Genomic DNA, 21,164 nt, shown 5'->3' on the forward strand with positions numbered 1-21,164 from the left:
GCAAGCGCCAGAGTAAATTTTAATCAAATATTCAGTTATTTAATCCAGTGGTACCACGATATACGATCGCATCGACACACGATCCTTTCGACATCCGGCCTAAAATTTGACTCGTCATATGTCGAGACAAATGACGACATGCTTGAAATTCGAGGTGTCGCAATTTCATTGTTTTTCCGCATAACGGATTGACATGGGTCCCAGTTTGTACAGGTACTGAAAACAGGAAAAGGGTGATGCTTAGCATTGAAATTAAGATGGGAATGATAGAAAAATAGTGTGTTGTGCGCGTCAGTGAACTGACTCGATAATATGAGTATTAGGGCTGCAGCTATCGAATATTTTAGTAATCGAGTAATCGACTGAAAATTCTATCGATTCATCGAGTAATTGGATAAAACATTTTTTTTAGGTAAGGAGCAATTATAAATATACATGAGAAAAAAATACATTTAATCCAATATTGAACCATTTTTAGTCAATCAATGTCTTTATTTTCGATGTACATTGATGAAAACAGCCAACAATTGTATCTCAGATGTGACTAGAAAAAAAAAAAAAATCACTGCTTTCACTCAAAAGACTTCTAGACCTTATAAAAAAATATTTCATCCCTAAAAATGTAATTTCGCTTGATAAGACACATCACTTGAAAGCTACGTGTTTTTCCCCACGTGTTTCAATTGAATTTCCATTGGTGTCAATCTATTTTTAAGTTCTAGTTAAGTTTTAAGTTAGTCTAAACTGTAAGTACTGATAGGATTTTGAGTTTTTGCAGTGTTCAAAATAAATTTATGATACCTGCTGTATTGGAGCACATTAGGGACCAGTGCTATTGGTGTTTTATTCAGCAATGACGACGGAGCTAAAACTGGCAATTAGCTTTATTGTGTTTTAATTTTACACCCTTATTACTCTACAGCGCTGTGTTTTTACAGAAGACACGTTAACCACGCATCGACAGTGGTCATAATCAATAGAAACCTAGCCCTCCAAAGGGCTAACGTTACGTGAGCGAGTGACAATAACGTTACATTTATTATCGCTGAGAAGTCTACTCCTTAAAGATGGCGGCTGTTTACTAACGCTGCCCAGACGTGGCCGAGTCTGTCATTTCGCATCTAGTCCTAAATGCATGCGATATCTATGAGATGCATCGGACTCCTGCTACCACACTAGCATCATGCGGGCATAGTTTTTAGCAACGTCGGCGTAATTTGTAGCGGCTGTCGGCTGCTGTGAATAAAATTACTTGGATAAGTTTTTGAACTCGAGTTACTAGAGTATTCATTTCAGCTCTAACGAGTATGTTAATATAAATATGTCTACGATCTCCACAGTCCTCCTCTGACCTCCGGTCGCCAGTCTTTATAAATTAAGGTGACAATTATGAGTAAAATCTCTTCCGCACACCTCTAACTCTATCGTCAGTCACACGGTGCATTCAGGAACAGCATGCAAAACACAACTGCCACATTAGAACCTGATTTGTTACATAATTATATTCTTATTATTATTATTATTATTATTATTATTATTAGATTATTAATATTATTATTCCAAATTGCATTCATAATGTATTTGTTTTGCTATGTGTAATTGCCATTTGTAATTCGCCAGTCTTTATAAGTTAGGTGACAATTGTTATTATTGTAACATCGGCAAGGAAATTGACAGCTTCATCAGGTTTTTAATCATTTATTTCAGAACTTGTGCAACACAACACGGCTACTGTCCGCCGTAGCCAATGCCAAAAACAACATGAAAAGAGAAGGTAAAAACTCTTCCGCACCTCTCTCACTCTGTCATCAGTCGCAGGGTGTTCAGGGAACGGCATGCAAAACACAACTCCCACATTAGAACCCAATTCGTTACATAATAGGTATTATTATTATCATATTATACTGGTTTGTATTTATAATATATTTGTTTTGCTATTTTTAATTGTGATTTGCAATTGTACCAGCAATATTTATTAAGGATTTAGTGTTTTTGAGCTGTGGAACGAGTTCATCAAATTGTAATGTATTCTTATGGGAAAATTCAGTTCGACATATAACCATTTCGACTTACAAACCAGGTCTTGGAACGAATTAAATTCGTATGTAGAGCTACCACTGTATGCATAAATATGGTTCAAAGATCTGCATGTGGCTCCAGGGCCGCGAGTTGCTGACCCCTGATTTAGACAGTGAGTTAATGAATCCTCAAAATTCATTTACTACAGTTGTGGTCAAAAGTTTACATACACTTCTGAAGAACATAATGTCATGACTCTCTTGAGTTTCCAGTTATTACTACAACTCTGATTTTTCTCCGATAGAGTGATTGGAACAGATACTTCTTTGTCACAAAAAACATTCATGAAGTTTGGTTCTTTTATGACTTTATTATGGGTGAACAGAAAAAGTGATCAAATCTGCTGGGTCAAAAATATACATACATGGATCTGAAAAAGCGAATCATTGACTTGAACACGTCAGGAAAGTCACTTGGAGCCATTTCAAAGCAGCTGCAGGTCCCAAGAGCAACAGTGCAAACAATTGTTTGTAAGTATAAAGTGCATGGCACTGTTTTGTCACTGCCACGATCAGGAAGAAAACGCAAGCTATCACCTGCTGTTGAGCGAAAATTGGTCAGGAGGGTGAAGATTCAACCGAGAATCACCAAAAAGCAGATCTGCCAAGAATTAGAAGCTGCTCCACAGTCAAGCGTGTTTTGCATCTCCATGGACTTAGAGGCTGCCGTGCAAGAAGGAAGCCCTTGCTCCAAAAGCGGCACCTTAAGGCTCGACTGAAGTTTGCTGCTGATCACATGGACAAAGATAAGACCTTCTGGAGGAAAGTTCTGTGGTCAGACGAAACAAAAATCGAGCTGTTTGGCCACAATGCCCAGCAATATGTTTGGAGGAGAAAAGGTGAGGCCTTTAACCCCAAGTACACCATGCCTACCGTCAAGCACGGTGGTGGTAGTATTATGCTGTGGGGCTGTTTTGCTGCCAATGGAACTAGTGCTTTACAGAGAGTAAATGGGATAATGAAGAAGGAGGATTACCTTCAAATTCTTCAAGATAACCTAACGTCATCAGCCCGAAGATCGGGTCTTGGGCGCAGTTGGGTGTTCCAACAGGACAATGACCCCAAACACACATCAAAAGTGGTAATAGAATGGCTAAATCAGGCTAGAATTAAGGTTTTCGAATGGCCTTCCCAAAGTCCTGACTTAAACCCCATTGAGAACTTGTGGACAATGCTGAAGAAACAAGTCCATGTCAGAAAGCCATCACATTTAACTGAACTGCACCAATTCTGTCAAGAGGAGTGGTCAAAGATTCAACCAGAAGCTTGCCAGAAGCTTGTGGATGGCTACCAAAAGTGCCTAATTGAAGTGAAAATGGCCAAGGGACATGTTACCAAATATTAGCGCTACTGTATGTATATTTTTGATCCAGCAGATTTGATCACTTTTTTCTGTTCACCCATAATAAAGTCATAAAAGAACCAAACTTCATGAATGTTTTTTGTGACAAAGAAGTATCTGTTCCAATCACTCTATCAGAGAAAAATCTGAGTTGTAGAAATAACTGGAAACTCAAGAGAGCCATGACATTATGTTCTTCACATGTGTATGTAAACTTTTGACCACAACTGTATATCTACACTTTTATCTGCATTTTGAACAAAAACCTAAATGAATCCTAATTCCCCAAAATTATTCAGTGGAAATTTGCTTTGTATTTTTTGTTTTGAGTATTATCAGTGTATAACTGTATTTAACTCTACTCACCAGAAGTGTAAATCAGGATGTGTCTTCCAAAACAAAAACTTAATAAATCAGTGAATGGTGACAGGCGTGGAGTATTTACCTTTATTAAAGAGCTGATAACGATTGCTCCGGCATTCACCATTGGATTGTGTGGCCTATCTGCGCAAGAATGAGGACATGCTATCACTTATGAGTCCCCCCCACCAATGGATTGCTGTCATTTTAAGATCACTTCACAACCACTTATTAAAAGCATGCTTCAAATGTATTATAATATTGTTTTTCAGTATCAGGCTAAATAAAATTCTTGTAAGACCACTTTTTACTTGGTACATTTTGGAATAGTATGATTTTGTGTTGTGTGTAAACTTCAGATAAATTGTTATAAAATCTTGATTACCTTCATCATTCAAGGACAGATTGTTAAACCTGAACCCGCTGGGCTCCTTGCCCACATATTGGTGTACGTGCTCGCCTCCGAGCTCGTGAACAGCGATGGCGTACTCCAGTGGCTTGACACAAGACTGAAGACAGAAGGGAACCTTGGTGTCACCCACTGAGTGTCTGCATTGCCAATGAAAAAACATTGAAGAAATGAGATGGTGCAGATGCTGGATGACTTCAGAAAGGACTTTCATGAAGGTGCTTACCTTTGTCCGTCAATGGTGCAAAGCGACGCACCCCACAGGTGAGGGCTGAATTTGGCAAGCTGAGGAATATAATCAGCTACCTGCATGAAGACGTGAAAAACATCTTTTTAATAATGTCATAGAATGTCATAGAAATACATTCACGCACATAAAAAAAATATTCAAATATCATTTTACAATGATAAATAGGAACAATTTGAAGAAAAAAAAATTGGGGGAGGTCATTTTGCAGGGTTTAAGTTATGTGAAAATATTATTATTTTTATTAATAATAATTTAATATTATTAATAAATAAATATTAAAATTTAATATAAAATTAAATTTTATATATTATATTTAAAATATAAAAATTTAATAAATATTACATTTAATGTTATTATTATTATTATTATTATTTTACAAAATATATTTTCCACATTTTTCTTCTATATTTTCATAACTAACCTTTTTACTTTTCTCATTTACCTTCCTTATTTTATTTTTCTTAAAATTTTAAACATTTTTATTTTTTTAATCCATTCATCAAAGAAAGTTTATAGTGTTATGAAAATAAACTTAGTCAAAATAAGTTACAATATACTTAAGTTATCATGCTATATTGTCTGTATAACAATGTACTGTATGTACGTATACTGTTAGTTATAATGTAATTTTACAATGGTAAAATTAAAATTTGAAGATTTTTTCCCCCATTCGTCTTTAATTCAACTTTTCACCTCTTATCATTTATTTTCCTCAATTTATTTTCTGTTTGAAGTTAAATTCATTTAAAACAATTTATTTGAACTCATTGGCTGCCATTGATGGCGATCATTCGCTGCCACCCCTACAGTCAAAATGGATTGGACATCTATCAATGTCAATGGCAGCTAATGAGTTAATAACGTATACTGTACTGATTTGATATACACAAATCATTTGAGTTACAATCATGAATTAAACCCATAAATCAAGATACTACACTAGTAAATACTGTGATCTATCAAACAGGCTCATCTGTTACGTACATGTCCTCCATCTTGCTCTTGTGCACTGTCGTATAATTCATTGATCTTCTGAGTGAACACTTGAAAGTCTGGAATGATGAACATTTTTCGGAAGGCCTTCGTCAGCAACATAATGTTGTTACCTACACACCTGTGAGACAATGATAAGTACAAGAGAAAGAATAAATAAATAAACATTTTTTTTCCACCATCTCTATTTTATATAGCCTTCTTATGGCAGGGAAGAAAAAAATGGTTTTATTGCTAATCTGTATCCACATATTACTGAACTGTGGGTTATAGCTACTGTATATTCCCATTTGTGCATGTAATTACTGATAACCATATATATAATTCACTGCTGTTCTGTTACTGTCTTTTTAATTTTTTTTTTACTATTTTCATTTCAGGCAGTTGCATTCATTTTTACAATTACAGTTCATCAGTTTACAACTGGTTTACATAACAACTAACAAAACAAACAAGACAAAAATGCCTGAAAAGGAGAGGGACGAAGAAAATGTATCAAATGCCATCCCACCCCAAATTCTCATTTATAATGCATATAAATAGAATATTTTCCTGCAACCTAATTTTGCTTTCGGTACCGTAATTTTCAGACTATAAAGCGCACCTGACTACAGGCCGACACCCACCAGATTTGACCAGCTGTCCTCACTGTATTATGGAATATTTACACCAAAACATATTAACCGGCAACACTTTATTTGACAGCGGCATCATAAGGCTGTCATAAGACCAAATAAATCACCATGAAGCTTTGAATCAATTGGCTGTAATGCTTCATTGCTTCCAGAAGCTTCATTTGGCCATCACTGCTCCCTTGAGGGAGACAGTCAACCTCCTGCTGTCAACACTGTTGTTGTCCAACATGCCTCCTACCATGCATTGCAGCGCTACAGATGTAAATAACAATCAAAATTATGTTCTCTGCTAATTATTTCTTCAGTTTTTGTTCCAGTTGTTTCACTGTTGACAGTGGTGCCATAAGACAATCATAACTATGACATTACACTGTCATGGGCATTAAGGAATACTTATAACAGATGTCATTTCGTGTCATCCGGCCAATTATCTCACTTTTGAATAGATATAAAAGAGCTGAACATAGTTAGTGACATAATTTGTTGGTTAACACTGAATGACATCTGTCATAAGCATTCAGTAACGCCCATGGTAGTGTCATGTCATAATTATGACGGTCTTATGGGAGTCTTATGACACCGCTGTCAAATAAAGTTTTACTTGTTAACCGAAATAAATCAACAAATAAGCTGCACTAGACTATAAGGCGCAGGATGCAAAATGAGGGAAAAAAGTAGTGGCTTATTGTCAGAAAATTATGGTAGTTACATGGTAGACATTTTTCAAGTTCCAACAAAGGTAAAGGAAGAACAATATCCGCAATGATAATTTCCTCTGTCAGCGAAGAAGAAGGGAAAAAAACAAAACCAAAAAATAAACCTTTATTCATAGACAAAAACCATGTTTATAAAAACTTTATACAGAACTATGAAAGTGTTATAATAGTAATTTAGAATGAAGAAATAATTCATGGGTGTGATCAAAAAACCCAGTCTAACGAATGGTGCGAACTGTTTGTTTCTGTACTATGACTAAAGGTTTTGTTGTATTATGATATGTATTTCCCCAAACTTCCACACAGTATGTGAAATATGGAATAAAGTACAGTACAAAGTACGGAGTACATTTTCATTGAGATAGATTTTACCTTTATTCAAAATTGAGAGGCTACTTAAGATCTTGGTTTTTATGTGTCTGACATGCGTTCTCATGACAATTTGTTGTCAATCATCACACCCCAAAAATTTGTTTTCAATGACATTTTTAATTTGTACACCTTCAATATTAAATGATAATTCAGAATTAATTTGTGCATTCCCAAAAGTTCTTGCTTTAGTTTTACTTATATTTAATGATAATTTATTTACTGTTTATCCATCCATTCTTTAATTACTTTTAGTTCCTTGTTAACAGTAGTTACAAGTTCACTGTAATAGCGTACTGCACTTAACAAGTCACCTTGTTAGGTTTTGTGTTTGTTTTCCCCTAGTGTGACTTGTCCCTGTGATTGCCCATTGATTTCACCTGTTGTATCTGCTCCTAGTGTATCCTCCAATCTGAATCCTCCTGTGCTCACCTTTTCCTCGTTGTGTCGTTACCTCTTGTCTGTGTGTGTATATTAGCTCCCAGTTTCTTTTCACTCCTTGTTGTTTCATTGTCAATGTCGATGTCAAGTCCTGTCCAAGCCCTGGTGTACCAGTCCCTTCGATTAAGTACAGTTTTAAAGTTTTGTTTGAACATTGCCTTTTTGATCCCCAGTCCTTTTGGTTGTACTTTGTGTTTTTGTCATAATTAAAACATTTTTTGAGTTCACCGCCACCTGCCTTGCTGCGTTTTTGTTTCACTGCATTTGGGTCCACACCCCCTGCCTGCCCGAATCCCTGACACACCTTTGCTCATTAATTTTCATGATGATAGCAACTGTTGGTTGGTGGGGGTCAAACTCCCTCATGCTATGTCCCTCATGCTAGATGCATGTAAATAGTGTACGAATGTTTACTGAGCTAAACCTACTAATTTTGTCCGAAAATGATGTCCCTGATGCCAAATTCACTGGTAAAGATGTGGAAGAACATACAAATGTTCAGTTAAAGAGAGTGTTGAGGGCTGAAAAAGACGGTAAAAAGAGCCGACCTGATCCAGAGCTAGCTTTTTATCGACACCTTTTTCTTGTGTACATTGCCTGACCATGACATTCTCTTGTTTCAACGAGCTATCTTTTACCACCCTATGCCCTGTCTTTCTTATATATTATATCCTCTGTTTGTCTTACGTCTCTGACCGTTCTTGGGGGTCATTTATATTGCTAATTTTGTGTAGCGATCGCAAATACTACTCAGTGAAAGCCAACAAACACTTTTAATTTTTTCATTAATAACAAATCTTAATTCTATTAATTTACTTACACTTCCCCCTTACTAAGGTTGTTTCTTTACAAAAGAAAAGGTAAAGCTGTTAAATCTAGAGCCTCCCTGTAGGCATGAACAGGCTTACTGTACAAAAGGACCAAGGCCAAACAAGGCTAATTCATTTAAACATGCGTACTTTAGAAAAAAAAAATAGGCCTACGTGACTGTTGTGATACATACTGTAAATACAATCTTAATTCTTTTCAGGTCATTCATTGTCAGACAGAAGCAGCACTGCAAAACGCCACGCTAAAAAATAAGTAAAAATATCAAAATGGCTTACTTCTTCGGGGCAGGCTGTGTCAAGATATGGACCAGGATTGTCATCTGTATGGCCATGGCCCCCAACAAAATATTTACTGCATATGAAGGTGAATGGCTTCACCTTGCTGGCGTTAAACTGGTCTTTTTGACGTCTGCACAAGTTGATCAATTGTTCACATTTTTTCCCTCTAAGTTTTTGGCTTCGGGAAACGTATGAAGAAAACATCCTTCATATGCGGACGGTCGTAATGTTTAGAGTCGTTTCTACAAGTTCCAAAGCAGCAGTGTTTACTCGGCATGTTCTTTTTTGAAAGATTACCAGCAGAAAACAAGCAGTGGGTTGTATGTGAGTGCACTTCTATGTTGACCCCCTATGATGGTGACGTCACGCAGCCTTGCGGTCTAAAAATAGCATTTGTGTGGTACGCTATTGCAACTCCTGTAAAAAATATTAGTTTCATATGATCATTATGTCTTCAGGCTTGTTCACAACGTGCATGTTCTCCTTTCTGTAAACATTTGAATGCTCCTCCGCAAAGATATGATTAGGGGGACATGCAGATTTATTGTTTACACGTTGTCTTTATAAACTGCGTATGATTCCATGGTGCAGCTCCAGATGCTGGAATAAACTAAACTAAATAAATAAACATTTAATTTGATACTTTGTTCCATGTTTTATTCATAATTCTCATTTTGCCCCTGAAATGTGTGTCTCTATCTTCTGTTCATTTAAGAGAATTTAAAAACCTGTTAAACCGAAAGACGACTCCGGCTATCTTTGCCTCAGTTTTTTTTCTCTTCAGAGTAGAGATGACTAAACTGTGGGTACAGTACAGTTTGGAAATCTGGAGCCACAATTTAGTAATCTGTAACCACGTTTTATTACTGAACTGTGGGTACAGATAACTACCATCTACCATTACGACAACTAGGGAGGCTGCTTACTATTAGCATCCTTACTTTATTTATTTGCAGATAAATTAACTCTGCCCTCACAAAAATTTACAGTCGATTAGCGTACATAACTGTAAAGTTTCCTTATGTAATGGAGCTCAGCATTTCACAGGCACTTGACTTTCCTCGCGTGTGTGCACGTGAAAAGTGTCCGGTGACAGCTGTCACCTCTAAAATGCCTACGTATCTCAGTCAGTCCCTTCCGTTCAAACAGCATTAGCGCCAAAGCACTCTCTAAATATTGGCCATCAAAATTGATCTAGACCCTTGCCTTCACTCATCTTTTCAAATTTACATTCCTTCCCTTTCCTACATGTTTGCTCTCCGAATGATTGATGACTTATAGGAAGAAAGCAGCTGCTGTGATAGCAGTGTGGGTTCATTGAGTGGAAAGTACCAGTTGGAACACGTGAGTACATTGCAGCACATGCAAGGAGCTTTTAATACCTTCTGAAGAGGGTTTTGTCCATCATGACGGGGCCCAGAGAGTCAAGTGTGACTTGGCGAATCTGGCGCATACAGTCACGTAGCCGAGGGTCAGATGTCCACAGACCTGTTTTTCTCAAAGCCTGTATGGACACAGAGTAGGTTGTTCTTGGAATAAGTTGCTATGGAATGCTAAAAGTAACTTTAAAATGACAGCGGACCATATTTTGGGCACAAATCCATCCAAAAAAGTTCCACAAAAGGCTTAATATTGAAATGAAATCCTAATTAGTCTTCCTTTTGCAACTGCCTTAGCCACCTACAAGAAAATCTCCAAAGATGATGTCACACACAGAATGAGCTTTAGATTTTTGCAGTCTGTTACAATGCTATCTATGGATTTCTGTTCTCTTGTATCCATGTGACCATTCTGTCATTGCGTCAACATGTACCAGCTAGCGCAGCACTAGAAAGCAAGACATGATCATCAGTTCTGGTTGTGATGTCACAACCAGAATTGCTGTAAAAAAAAAAAAAAAAAAAAAAAAAAAAAAAAAAAAAGTAGGCATTCCCTGATGCATTGTTTTTGGGTGAAATTGGTGTAAAATTGTTAAAAAAAAAATAAAATAAAAAAATAAAAATAAAAAAAAGAAAACAGCTAGATTTGTTTGATTGATTTTCCACGTGTAAAATTAGGTTAGCGCAGTCATTTTCGTTTTTTTGATCTGGTCACCATTCCATAGCACTTTACAACAGTAAGAAGCTTGGTAATCTGATTACTGAGAGCCAGTGGTGGAATGTAACGAATTAAAAGTACTTTGTTACTGTATTTAAGTACATTTTTGTCTATCAGTACTTTACGTACGTACAAATATAATGTGGTACTTTTTACTTTTACTTCACTATATTTTTCAGCAGATTTTTACTCAACTACTTTTCAAAATGTTGCCTGCGCTACACGTCACTTTTGTTTGTTGTGTTTTACGAAGTAAAAGTCCTTTGTTACAGTACTTAAGTACATTTTTGTGTATCAGTACTTTACTTACAGTACGTACAAATATAAAGTGGTACGTTTTACTTTTACTTCACTACATTTTACAGCAGGTTTTTAATCAACTACTTTTCAAAATGTTGCTTGCGCTACACGTTACTTTTGTTTGTTGTGTTTTATTCTCATTTTGAATTGATGGTTTCATTTTCATGCCTCTGGTGCAATTGATAAGCCCCAGTGCAACTATACCAGAACTGAGCACTAGAGGCGGCAACATGAGTACAAACAAGATTGGAAGGTGAACAAGACATTAACCAATGAAAACCACCAGACTCTTTTACAGTAAGTGGCGGTATGCACGTAATAGTCGCTTGCAATCTGTCATTAAACAAAGTTTTGGAGTTTTTTGAGCTTGTTAAACTTGTGTTTGCAGTGCAGTCAATTTTATTGCTTGTTTTTTTTTTTCATTCTGAACAGTTTTAAATAAAAAATGAATTTTCTGTTTTTTTTCTTTGAACATTGACTCAGATCTCTATGTTTGTATGCACAGTGTATCACAAACGTGAGTACACCCCTCACATTTCTGCAGATATATATTTCTGCAGATTTCATGGGACAACACTGACAAAATTATACTTTGACACAATGAAAAGTAGTCAGTGTGCAGCTTATATAATAGAGTTAATTTATTTTCCCCTCAAAAACAGCTCAAAATATAGCCATTACTATGTAAAGCCCTGGCAACAAAAGTGAGTACACCGCATGGGAACTACGTACATCCCTAAATGTCCAAATTGAGTACTGCTTGTCATTCTCCCTTCAAAATGTCATGTGACTCGTTACAGGAGTGCTGCAGAGATTGAAGAGGTGGGGGGGGGGGCGGGGGGGTCATTCCCACCACCATGCTTGACTGTAGGCACTATGCTTGACTGTACTCCTCACCTGGTCGCCGCCACACATGCTTGAGACCATCGGAACCAAACAAATTAATCTTTGTCTCATCAGACCATAGGACATGGTTCCAGGTATGGTCTGAGCACTAACAGGCTGACCCCCCACCTCTTCAAGCTCTGCAGCAATGCTGACAGCACTCTTGTAACGAGTCACATGACATTTTGGAGGGAAAATGACAAGCAGTAAAAAGAGTGAGTATCTCATCCACCACTGCCCGAGTCACAGTGTTGCAAGTTTTAATATGCCAAAAAGCACATGACAATGTCACTCTAGTTTATTATTTTTTTTAAGCAGATCTGATTCGTCAGTCACCATCAATAGCAGCCAACAAGTTAATGCATTTGCAAAAAAAAAAAAACAAGTAATGACATGTCACTGCGATGAATGTAAAATTAGCAGTAGAAAAAGTCGTCTGTATATGTGCAGAACAACAAGAGCACGTCTGACTACGCAAACATTGATGCCAAGAGTTTGCCTTGCTCAATTTCACCTAGTTGTACTATTTCAGCCTCCCTTCTCCAAACATGGCAAGTCATCCGAAAAGCACTAACAAGCCATCTGTGCACACACCGATCACTCCTCCAAGGGATGCACTATGTTCCATTTAAGGGAGAAAGTGACCAAGGTCATAGAGTTTATCACATGTCCGGTTTTAATGGAACGTGACTAATGAAGTGAGACCCTAATGGCTTGCTTTATATAAAAATCAGCAGGATAGAAATAAATATTGTGACTGGTTTATTGCACTGATCATACATTTACATGCTTATATTGTACTTCAAGATGTTGGGTCCAAATCTTCAAGAAATTATGAATCAGAAACATTATCTAGCTGTATTAGCAAACACGGTTAATTACCTGAGCAAGAATATGGATTTTTCAGATTCTTTGGATAATTCAGGGTATTTTTTAGTGTGTGTGTAGCCGTTTATATTGCAAGGATATATGCGACTTGCAGTGTTTATAGGGGTACGGAGAGGTCTTGGCCGTCAAGCTTTTGCTGCAACTTTTAAGGATTTTAAGCTACTGGAGAAACATTTTTTAATGCTGATAGGGTCACGTGCATAGGCGGAGTTTGTCTTTGGTGCACGGGGGGGCACAACATGTTGATGGCCCAGAAACGCAGTGTCAGCAATAAAATTAATTTACAAGAATATTTATGATAATGAGTTAAAAATGAGCGTTTTTTTCATTTCTCATCATTCTTGAGGGGAATTTTAAATCAGGCTACTTAGGACAGCTATACTTTTCGCCAAGATTGTCATCCATTGAATATGGTACGCCCGCTGGTGTCATGCCAATGTAGTTACCCCCATCAAAAATTGTATCCCCTGGGCGGAGCCACCGCGCTGCACTGATTTGCTTAATTTCCATGTTTTGGTGATGTAGTTATCTGCGAGGTTTTAAAACATGGCCCATCCATCAAAAAAAAACTTTTTTTTGTCTGTCGTATATGGTAACATACGTACTGAACGTAAAAAAGGCAATGTTTTACGATTTTACTCGTAGGATGACCTTAAACTGTTATATCTGTAATTCCTGTAATGTATGGAGTTTCTCCAGTTTATTAAACGTCACTGTCCAAAATATACAACTGTGGCTCTTTTATGGCTTTAATTAATTGTTTAAGTCGACATAACTCATAACTAATGTGTTGGTGTGCGCACCCGCGGCCAGGGGATACAATTTTTAGCAGGGGTAACTACATTTGCAAGACACCGGTGGTGGCTCTGTTGTACAATTAGCGTCTTTATTGGGGCAAATTGAAACTTTGCTCACCATTTTGGCGGTGCTTTCTGGCATTTCATGGTCCACATTTTCAATCCTTGGTTCTTCGTCAGTAGTTGTTGTCGTTCTGAAAGCTTAGTTTTGGAAAAATTGGTATATCCATCTTGCTTCTTCGGTCCTAGGGTGGTTTTGGCTAAGCAAGGCAAATGACCGTCTAAGGAGCTAGTCACATGATCTGTTCCCAAAATAATTTTGACCCTTTATACAAAAAATCTTTTTTTTTTGTTCATTTCTTTCATTTTTGTTGTTTCTTTTATTGGTTTACAAATTTCATAGACATTATTTTACCAGAAAACTCTTAATTTTAAAATCATATATAGGTAAGTCAATTACATGCAATGACACTTTTTGGCCACCGGGGGGGCTGCCCCCCACCACAGGCCCCCCTTAAACTCCATGTATGGTCACGTGCGATATAATTTTGCACTCCTTCGTCCGCCATTGCCTATTTATGTCTGTTGTATGTTTTGTTAAACACTGGTGACTAAAGTTGCCAACTGTCCCTTGAAAAACGGAATCGTCCGGTATTGAGAAACAAAAGCGCATCCCTTATTGCGCTTTCAAGCGATGCGCTTTGTCCCTTATTATCATCAAACTCGAAAATAGTGTCTTATTTGTAGAACGAACGAATACTGGTAAGGTGCTTTACAAGAAGATGCAGAGAAAGGCGTTTCCCCGCTTATCCTGCTTTTTGACCAATGAGCTGATAGAACAATGATAATCCCGCTAATCTCATTAGTTGAGGTACTGTCGTTAACGGAAGACGATGTAAGAGTGTGGGAGATAAGGGGTTTGATTGAAGCGAGAGTAAAAAGCATGTTTAAAATGATGATCATTTATTTTCTTGTTCTTCTCTGTGCACTCCATGTTCATTTATTGTATTATATTTTTGTATTCTGTAAAATTAATTATATTTGAGGTGATCATTTGCGAAAATGTATTGCTGAGGGTACTTTGAACTCACCTAAACTGTAAAAAAAAAAAAAATACCTGAGAGTTGCAGGGCAGATTTATTTCTAGTATATTTTGTATTAAAAATACATTGCTGATAATTATTGTTTTTCCATGTGCTTATATAAGTCAATTATGTACCTAATTAATTCAGTTTTTAGTAAAATTACTATAATATTATTATTATGATGTTTAAAAAAAAAATCACTTTTCTCATACAAAAAAATAAATAAATAAAATAAAATGATTAAAGAGTGACCGTTACTGGGCAAGCTGGCTCTACCAATGAGGTGTCCCTTTTTTTCCAGGGAGTTGGCAACCCTAAATATATCACTTGTTGATAACGAATGGGTCGCATTCATGCAGATATGCGTTCACACTGTAGAGGTGTTGGATTGACATCCTATTTTTATCCGCATACAAATTTGAAAGACTTTGAAAGAAAAACAGAGTTGGGCAGTTTATACTGCATAAAAAAAATCAGATATGTGTTTTTATGTCAGCCAGCTGTCTGGGACTAGTCAAGATTTTATACTATAGACTACCTAATTCTAATCCTAAAAAGATACATGCATGACTTAATGGTTATTTAACACATTTACTGTTATTTTAACACACTATTTAACAGTTTATCTAAAAAGAATATGTGTGCATTTAGTATCATCAGAGTACATAGTTAAAATGTAAAGACCAAAACTTGACCTGATAGAGGAAAAACTGAGATTCCGCACCCAAAAATTGGTTAAAAACAGCTGTCCGTTCCATAAACAACCTAATTTTTGTGTAAAATTGTTGCCCAGTTTTACTAATCAGCAGTTATTTAAAATAAATGTTTTTATGTGTCGGTCACAGCCACTATATTGTCATTCGTTACTGGTATCCAGTCATAGACTTTATAATATATTGACGGGACACGGGGCCGATTAATACGAGGCCTATCTCCGTCAAAGCTGACTGAGTGGAACACAGACAAAGAGCTTTTTCCGTTGAAAATTCTTGTGAATAAATGCGTAAATCCCTGAATTCTTGATAGATATGGATGTAAAACAGTCTCGATTCTTTGTTAAAAGAGCAAAGAATTGGGCAGTTAGCATTTATATTACATAAATATTGCGAATTATGACGCCAATGCGTGGCAGTTAATTTCTCCCATTGATTTTTTTCCACAACGTTTCAAAATGCATGCATGGTACAAAAATATAATAATTACCTTGAATCCTCAAACAAATCACTCCTGAGATAATCCTTCCTGTTAGTATGCGGTACAGCTTTCATACTTTTTCAACCTAAATTCGGCGTTGCGTTGGTTTTAAGATTTACTGCCCCGACTGCGAAGCATTACTTAGCTTTAACTGAAGCCTAGTGTGGGCAGGCCCCCTGCTGTAGGCGTGGCGCAGGGTCTGGCAGAAGTGTCAGGTCAATATACAGTGGGGCAAATAAGTATTTAGTCACCCACAAATTGTGCAACTTCTCCTACTTGAAAAGATTAGAGAGGCCTGTAATTGTCAACATGAGTAAGCCTCAACCGTGAGAGACAGAATGTGGGGAAAAAAAAAAGAAAAGAAAATCACATTGTTTGATTTTTAAAGAATTTATTTGCAAATCATGGTGGAAAATAAGTATTTGCTCAATACCAAAGTTCATCTCAATACTTTGTTATGTACCCTTTGTTGGCAATAACGGAGGCCAAACGTTTTCTGTAACTCTTCACTCTTCGCTTGGTGTAAAGAAATCAACTGTGGGAGCAATTATTAGAAAATGGAAGACATACAAGACCACTGATAATCTCCCTCGATCTGGGGCTCCATGCAAGATCTCACCCTGTGGCGTCAAAATGATAACAAGAATGGTGAGCAAAAATCCCAGAACCACACGGGGGGACCAAGTGAATGCCGTACAGAGAGCTGGGACCACAGTAACAAATGCTACTATCAGTAACACAATGCGCCACCAGGGACACAAATCCTGCACTGCCAGACGTGTCCCTCTGCTGAAGCCAGTACACGTCCAGGCCCGTCTGCGGTTTGCTAGAGAGCATTTGGATGATTCAGAAGAGGACTGGGAGAATGTGTTATGGTCAGATGAAACCAAATTAGAACTTTTTGGTAGAAACACAGGTTCTCTTGTTTGGAGGAAAAAGAATACTGAATTGCACCATACCCACTGTGAAGCATGGGGGTGGAAACATCATGCTTTGGGGCTGTTTTTCTGCAAAGGGACCAGGACGACTGATCTGTGTAAAGGAAATAATGAATGGAGCCATGTATCGAGAGATTTTGAGTGAAAATCTCCTTCCATCAGCAAGGGTATTGAAGATGAGACGTGGCATGACAATGATTCCATACACACAGCCAGGGCAACAAAGGAGTGGCTTCGTGAGAAGCATTTCAAGGTCCTGGAGTGGCCTAGCCAGTCTCCAGATCTCAACCCCATAGAAAATCTGTGGAGGGAGTTGAAAGTCTGTGTTGCCCTACGACAGCCCCAAAATATCACTGCTCTAGAGGAGATCTGCATGGAGGAATGGGCCAAAATACCAGCAACAGTGTGTGAAAAGCTTGTGAAGAGTTACAGAAAACGTTTGGCCTCCGTTATTGCCAACAAAGGGTACATAACAAAGTATCGAGGTGAACTTTTGGTATTGACCAAATATTTATTTCCCACCATGATTTGCAAATAAAGTCTTTAAAAATCAAACAATGTGATTTTCTGTTTTTTTTTTTTCCACATTCTGTCTCTCATGGTTGAGATTTATCCATGTTGACAATTACAGGCCTCTCTAATATTTTCAAGTGGGAGAACTTGCACAATTAGTGGTTGAATAAATACTTATTTGCCCCACTGGATAATGAAGTCTATTATACAGTATTCAAAAAAATCTTTTCATACATTCCTCACTTCATTAGTGTACTCTTCCTAATTTCCTAACTGCTTGTACACATACACTGAAGGTCTATGATGTTAAGCCAAAATGATGTGACGAAGGCAAAGTGAAAGTTCTGCTGACTCACTGATATGAACTGCGAGATGGGGATCATCTCTTTGCCGTCGGTGATGGTGTAGAAAAGTAGATCCTCCATACTGGACATCAACCTACTACTGCTAAGACAAACAAAATATGGTTATACAGTGACCCATATATGACGAACAGCATGAGGGAGATAGGGGTATGTTTATATACAACATCTCCTGGAAAACTGAGAACAAGTTGAGAACATCTTGGAAAGATTAGGCATGTTTATTTTAATAAATTAATTTGGTTAATTTTAAAGGTGTCTTCTGGACTGTACTGTACTCTATGATATAAGCCTCTACCGTTTATGGTTATTTTGATGTACGTAGATGTATTGGACTTGCTCAGTTGCTACACTTCAATGTAGCGTCTGAGATAGTAACACTATAACAGTCACCTTTGTACAAGTATTATATCATTTGTGTTTATCACTATCTAGGCATGACCAATCAACCCACATTTACGTATACTGTAGGTCTGACGTAACAACTGTGTTAGTGTTAATGAATAAGATGTTGCATGTTGAGAAATATTGTTTTTAAACTGTTGGACTTCTTTTTTTTTCTTACGCAGTTATTTACAAAGTGGTGAACTTCACCTCATCCTTGTTTCTAAACCACTGAGCCTTTCTGAGATCTTTGTTTTATACCTAGTCATGACACTCAGCTGTTTCCAATTAAACCTTTCAATTCGCAAACCCCACTTTTGTTGAAACACGTTGCAATAAATAAGAGAATGTACGGTGGTACCTTAACATACGATCCTTTTCGACATCCGACACAAATTTGACCCGTCATTTGCAGAGGTGGGTAGTAACACGTTACATGTACTTCATTACATTACTTTAGTAACTTTTTGAGAAAAATGTACTTCTTAGAGTAGTTTTACAACGCAATACTTTTTACTTTTACTTGAGTACATTTGTGAAGAAGAAACACTATTCTTACTCCGATACCTTGGGCAACACTAGCGTCGTTACATTTTTTTTCTTTAATCTACATATTGACTTTATTTTTGCCAGAGATTGCAACAGAGGCTGTCTAAGTTAAACAAATGAGACGTCGCAACGAAACACATGCTCCATTATACCAATCAAAGGTAACAATGTTTTTTTTCTCCACTCCTCATGCTCTCAAGAAGGATGATGTTTGTTTGTTTCTGTATTTTTTCCCACAAAAAAATTATATTTAGTTTCAATCAAGGGGGGAAAGGGAATCCAAACATTTCCAAAAGTGTTTCAAAATTCTGTATCAGCATGGTAATGTGGTCCCAAAAAACTAATGGTTGACATTATCTCAATAAGGCACAAGATAAAACGATTACTAAGGTTTTAGGATTAAAAAATGGGTGATGCTTCAAGTGTTTTTCTGGTCTGAATTTGAAATTTTGTGTCATTCTTTTGGCCTGATATGTTCATGTAATAGTTTATAGTAGAGTAAAATAATAAGTTCATATGCACTGCTGGCCAAACGTATTGGCACCCCTGCAGTTCTGTCAGATAATGCTCAATTTCTCACAGAAAATGCAATTGCAATTACAAATGCTTTGGTAGTAATATCGTCATTTATTTTGCTTGCAATGAAAAAAAAACACAAAAGAGAATAGAAAAAAAATTAAATCAATATCATTTTGCACAAAACTCCAAAAGTGGGCCGGACAAAAGTATTGGCACCCTTTGAAAAATCATGTGATGCTTCTCTAATTTGTGTAATTAACAGCACCCAAAACACACTTCAAAAAGCACTAGAAAATAGTTTGAGAGAAAGCACCAGAGACTTCTAAAGTGGCCAGCAATGAGTCCAGACCTGAATCCCATAGAACACCTGTGGAGAGATGTGAAAATGGCAGGTTGGAGAAGGCACCCTTCAAATCTCAGAGACCTAGAACAGTTGGCCAAAGAAAAATTGTCTAAAATTCCAGCAGAGCATTATAAGAAACTCATTGATGGATACCGGAAGCAGTTGTTCGCAGTTATTTTGTCTAAAGGGTGTCCTACCAAGTATTAGGCTGAGGTTGCAAATACTTTTGTCTGGCCCATTTTTGGAGTTTTGAGTAAAATGATAATGATTAAAAAAAAAATTCCATTCTGTTTTGTTTTTTTTCATTGCAAGCAAAATAAATGAAGATATTTCAACCAAAGCATTTGTAATTTCAATCATTTTCTGGGGAAAATTGAGCATTATCTGACAGAATTGCAGCAGGTGCCAATATCTTTGGCCAGCAGTGTATAACTACTGGGGAAGCCTATAGTTATGGGAACTAAGTAGTGAACTTTACGTAACTTATCCACATTTAGTATTCAAACAAAGATAACAATAAAAGAGATTGCAATTTGTTGAAGTTAGGGTATTTTTATTTTGCACAACATCCCAACTTTATTGAAATAAGGGTTTGTATGATATTTTCCACTGGATATCTATGTTTTTTGGGGTTTTTTTCCCTGTATTTCAGGCTAAAAAGATGATGGGCCTGATTTTCTTACGCTATCTAAATTGAGATCAGACACAGTCATGTACTTGTCGCCTCAAATTATCCTTCTTGTATTTGAGTAATTCTTCTTGTAAACAATATCATAAGTGTATTCAATTCTACATCATGTATTATGAGCGATGTGATCTGTCTTTTTCAGAAAGTAAAATAGCCTACAAACACCCCCTAACAAAATAAGATAATTAAAAGGAAATTTTTCAAAACTACTATTGCATCCATCACTTAACCAATCAGTACTACATGCTTACTGACTAATTTTAACAAGTGCTTGGCTAAAATTATTGACTTTTTGGATGGTGGAATTATTCATTTTCAGTTGTGTTCCATTTCTGAACACACATGGTGTTAATAGCACTCAAGTGTGGCGACCTATAAAGACCTACTTGGTGTGTCCCTCGTCTACATCAGCATCGGTTTGGTGATGAAGGTTCCTTTGAGTGTGAGGTGATGCTGTGACACGGCATGGCAAAAAACCAGTTTGTTGCGTCCTGGACAAAACACTGCTGTCAGCTCCAATTCTTGTCACGATTCCTGCATTTTTCAACAACTGCAAGACTGCGGGGTTGACTGTCCTAAGAGTTTTCAAACAATGCATTGCATTAAGTAGGACTAAAACTTTAATAAATTAAAAAGTTGATTTCCCGCCCAGTAGTTTGTAGAGACTACGATGACCAGTACTGTGGTGTGGGGTGTTCACTGTTAGAAGCAGTTGCTCTTTCAACTACTTGCTGCTGTAAAGGGGCGGAGACATGCAGCGTGATGGTTGAGATGCCAGGGTAAATAAACAACAGCAGCTGCTGAGGCCAAACGGGATATTCTTTGAGCTACCGTGCATTATCCAACAGTAAAGAAGTTGACTGGTCAAAGATTATAGCGGTAGTTCATCCACTAGAAAGTACACACATGGGGTTTGACTT

General features: G+C 37.1%; 1 protein-coding gene across 2 annotated transcripts in view; it reads right to left on the bottom strand.

Annotated features, from left to right (window-relative positions):
- The window catches only part of gls2a (glutaminase 2a (liver, mitochondrial)), a 44,173-nt gene extending 23,240 nt beyond the window's left edge, over nt 1–20,933 (bottom strand). Inside the window, exons 1-7 of one of the 2 annotated variants that reach the window (XM_057830570.1) lie at nt 20,631–20,933; nt 17,756–17,843; nt 10,085–10,206; nt 5,424–5,553; nt 4,416–4,495; nt 4,166–4,329; nt 3,866–3,924 (exon numbers count right to left, since the gene is read on the bottom strand). In XM_057830570.1, the coding sequence (XP_057686553.1) occupies nt 3,866–3,924; nt 4,166–4,329; nt 4,416–4,495; nt 5,424–5,553; nt 10,085–10,206; nt 17,756–17,843; nt 20,631–20,842 (855 nt within the window). In that variant the 5' untranslated portion in view covers nt 20,843–20,933. Of the gene's footprint in view, nt 1–3,865; nt 3,925–4,165; nt 4,330–4,415; nt 4,496–5,423; nt 5,554–10,084; nt 10,207–17,755; nt 17,847–20,630 lie in introns of both variants that reach the window. The other variant, XM_057830568.1, reaches the window with a different exon arrangement.
- Nucleotides 20,934–21,164: the final 231 nt, after the last annotated feature.

The sequence above is a fragment of the Corythoichthys intestinalis genome, chromosome 2, assembly GCF_030265065.1.
Source record: "Corythoichthys intestinalis isolate RoL2023-P3 chromosome 2, ASM3026506v1, whole genome shotgun sequence".
NCBI lineage: Eukaryota > Metazoa > Chordata > Actinopteri > Syngnathiformes > Syngnathidae > Corythoichthys > Corythoichthys intestinalis.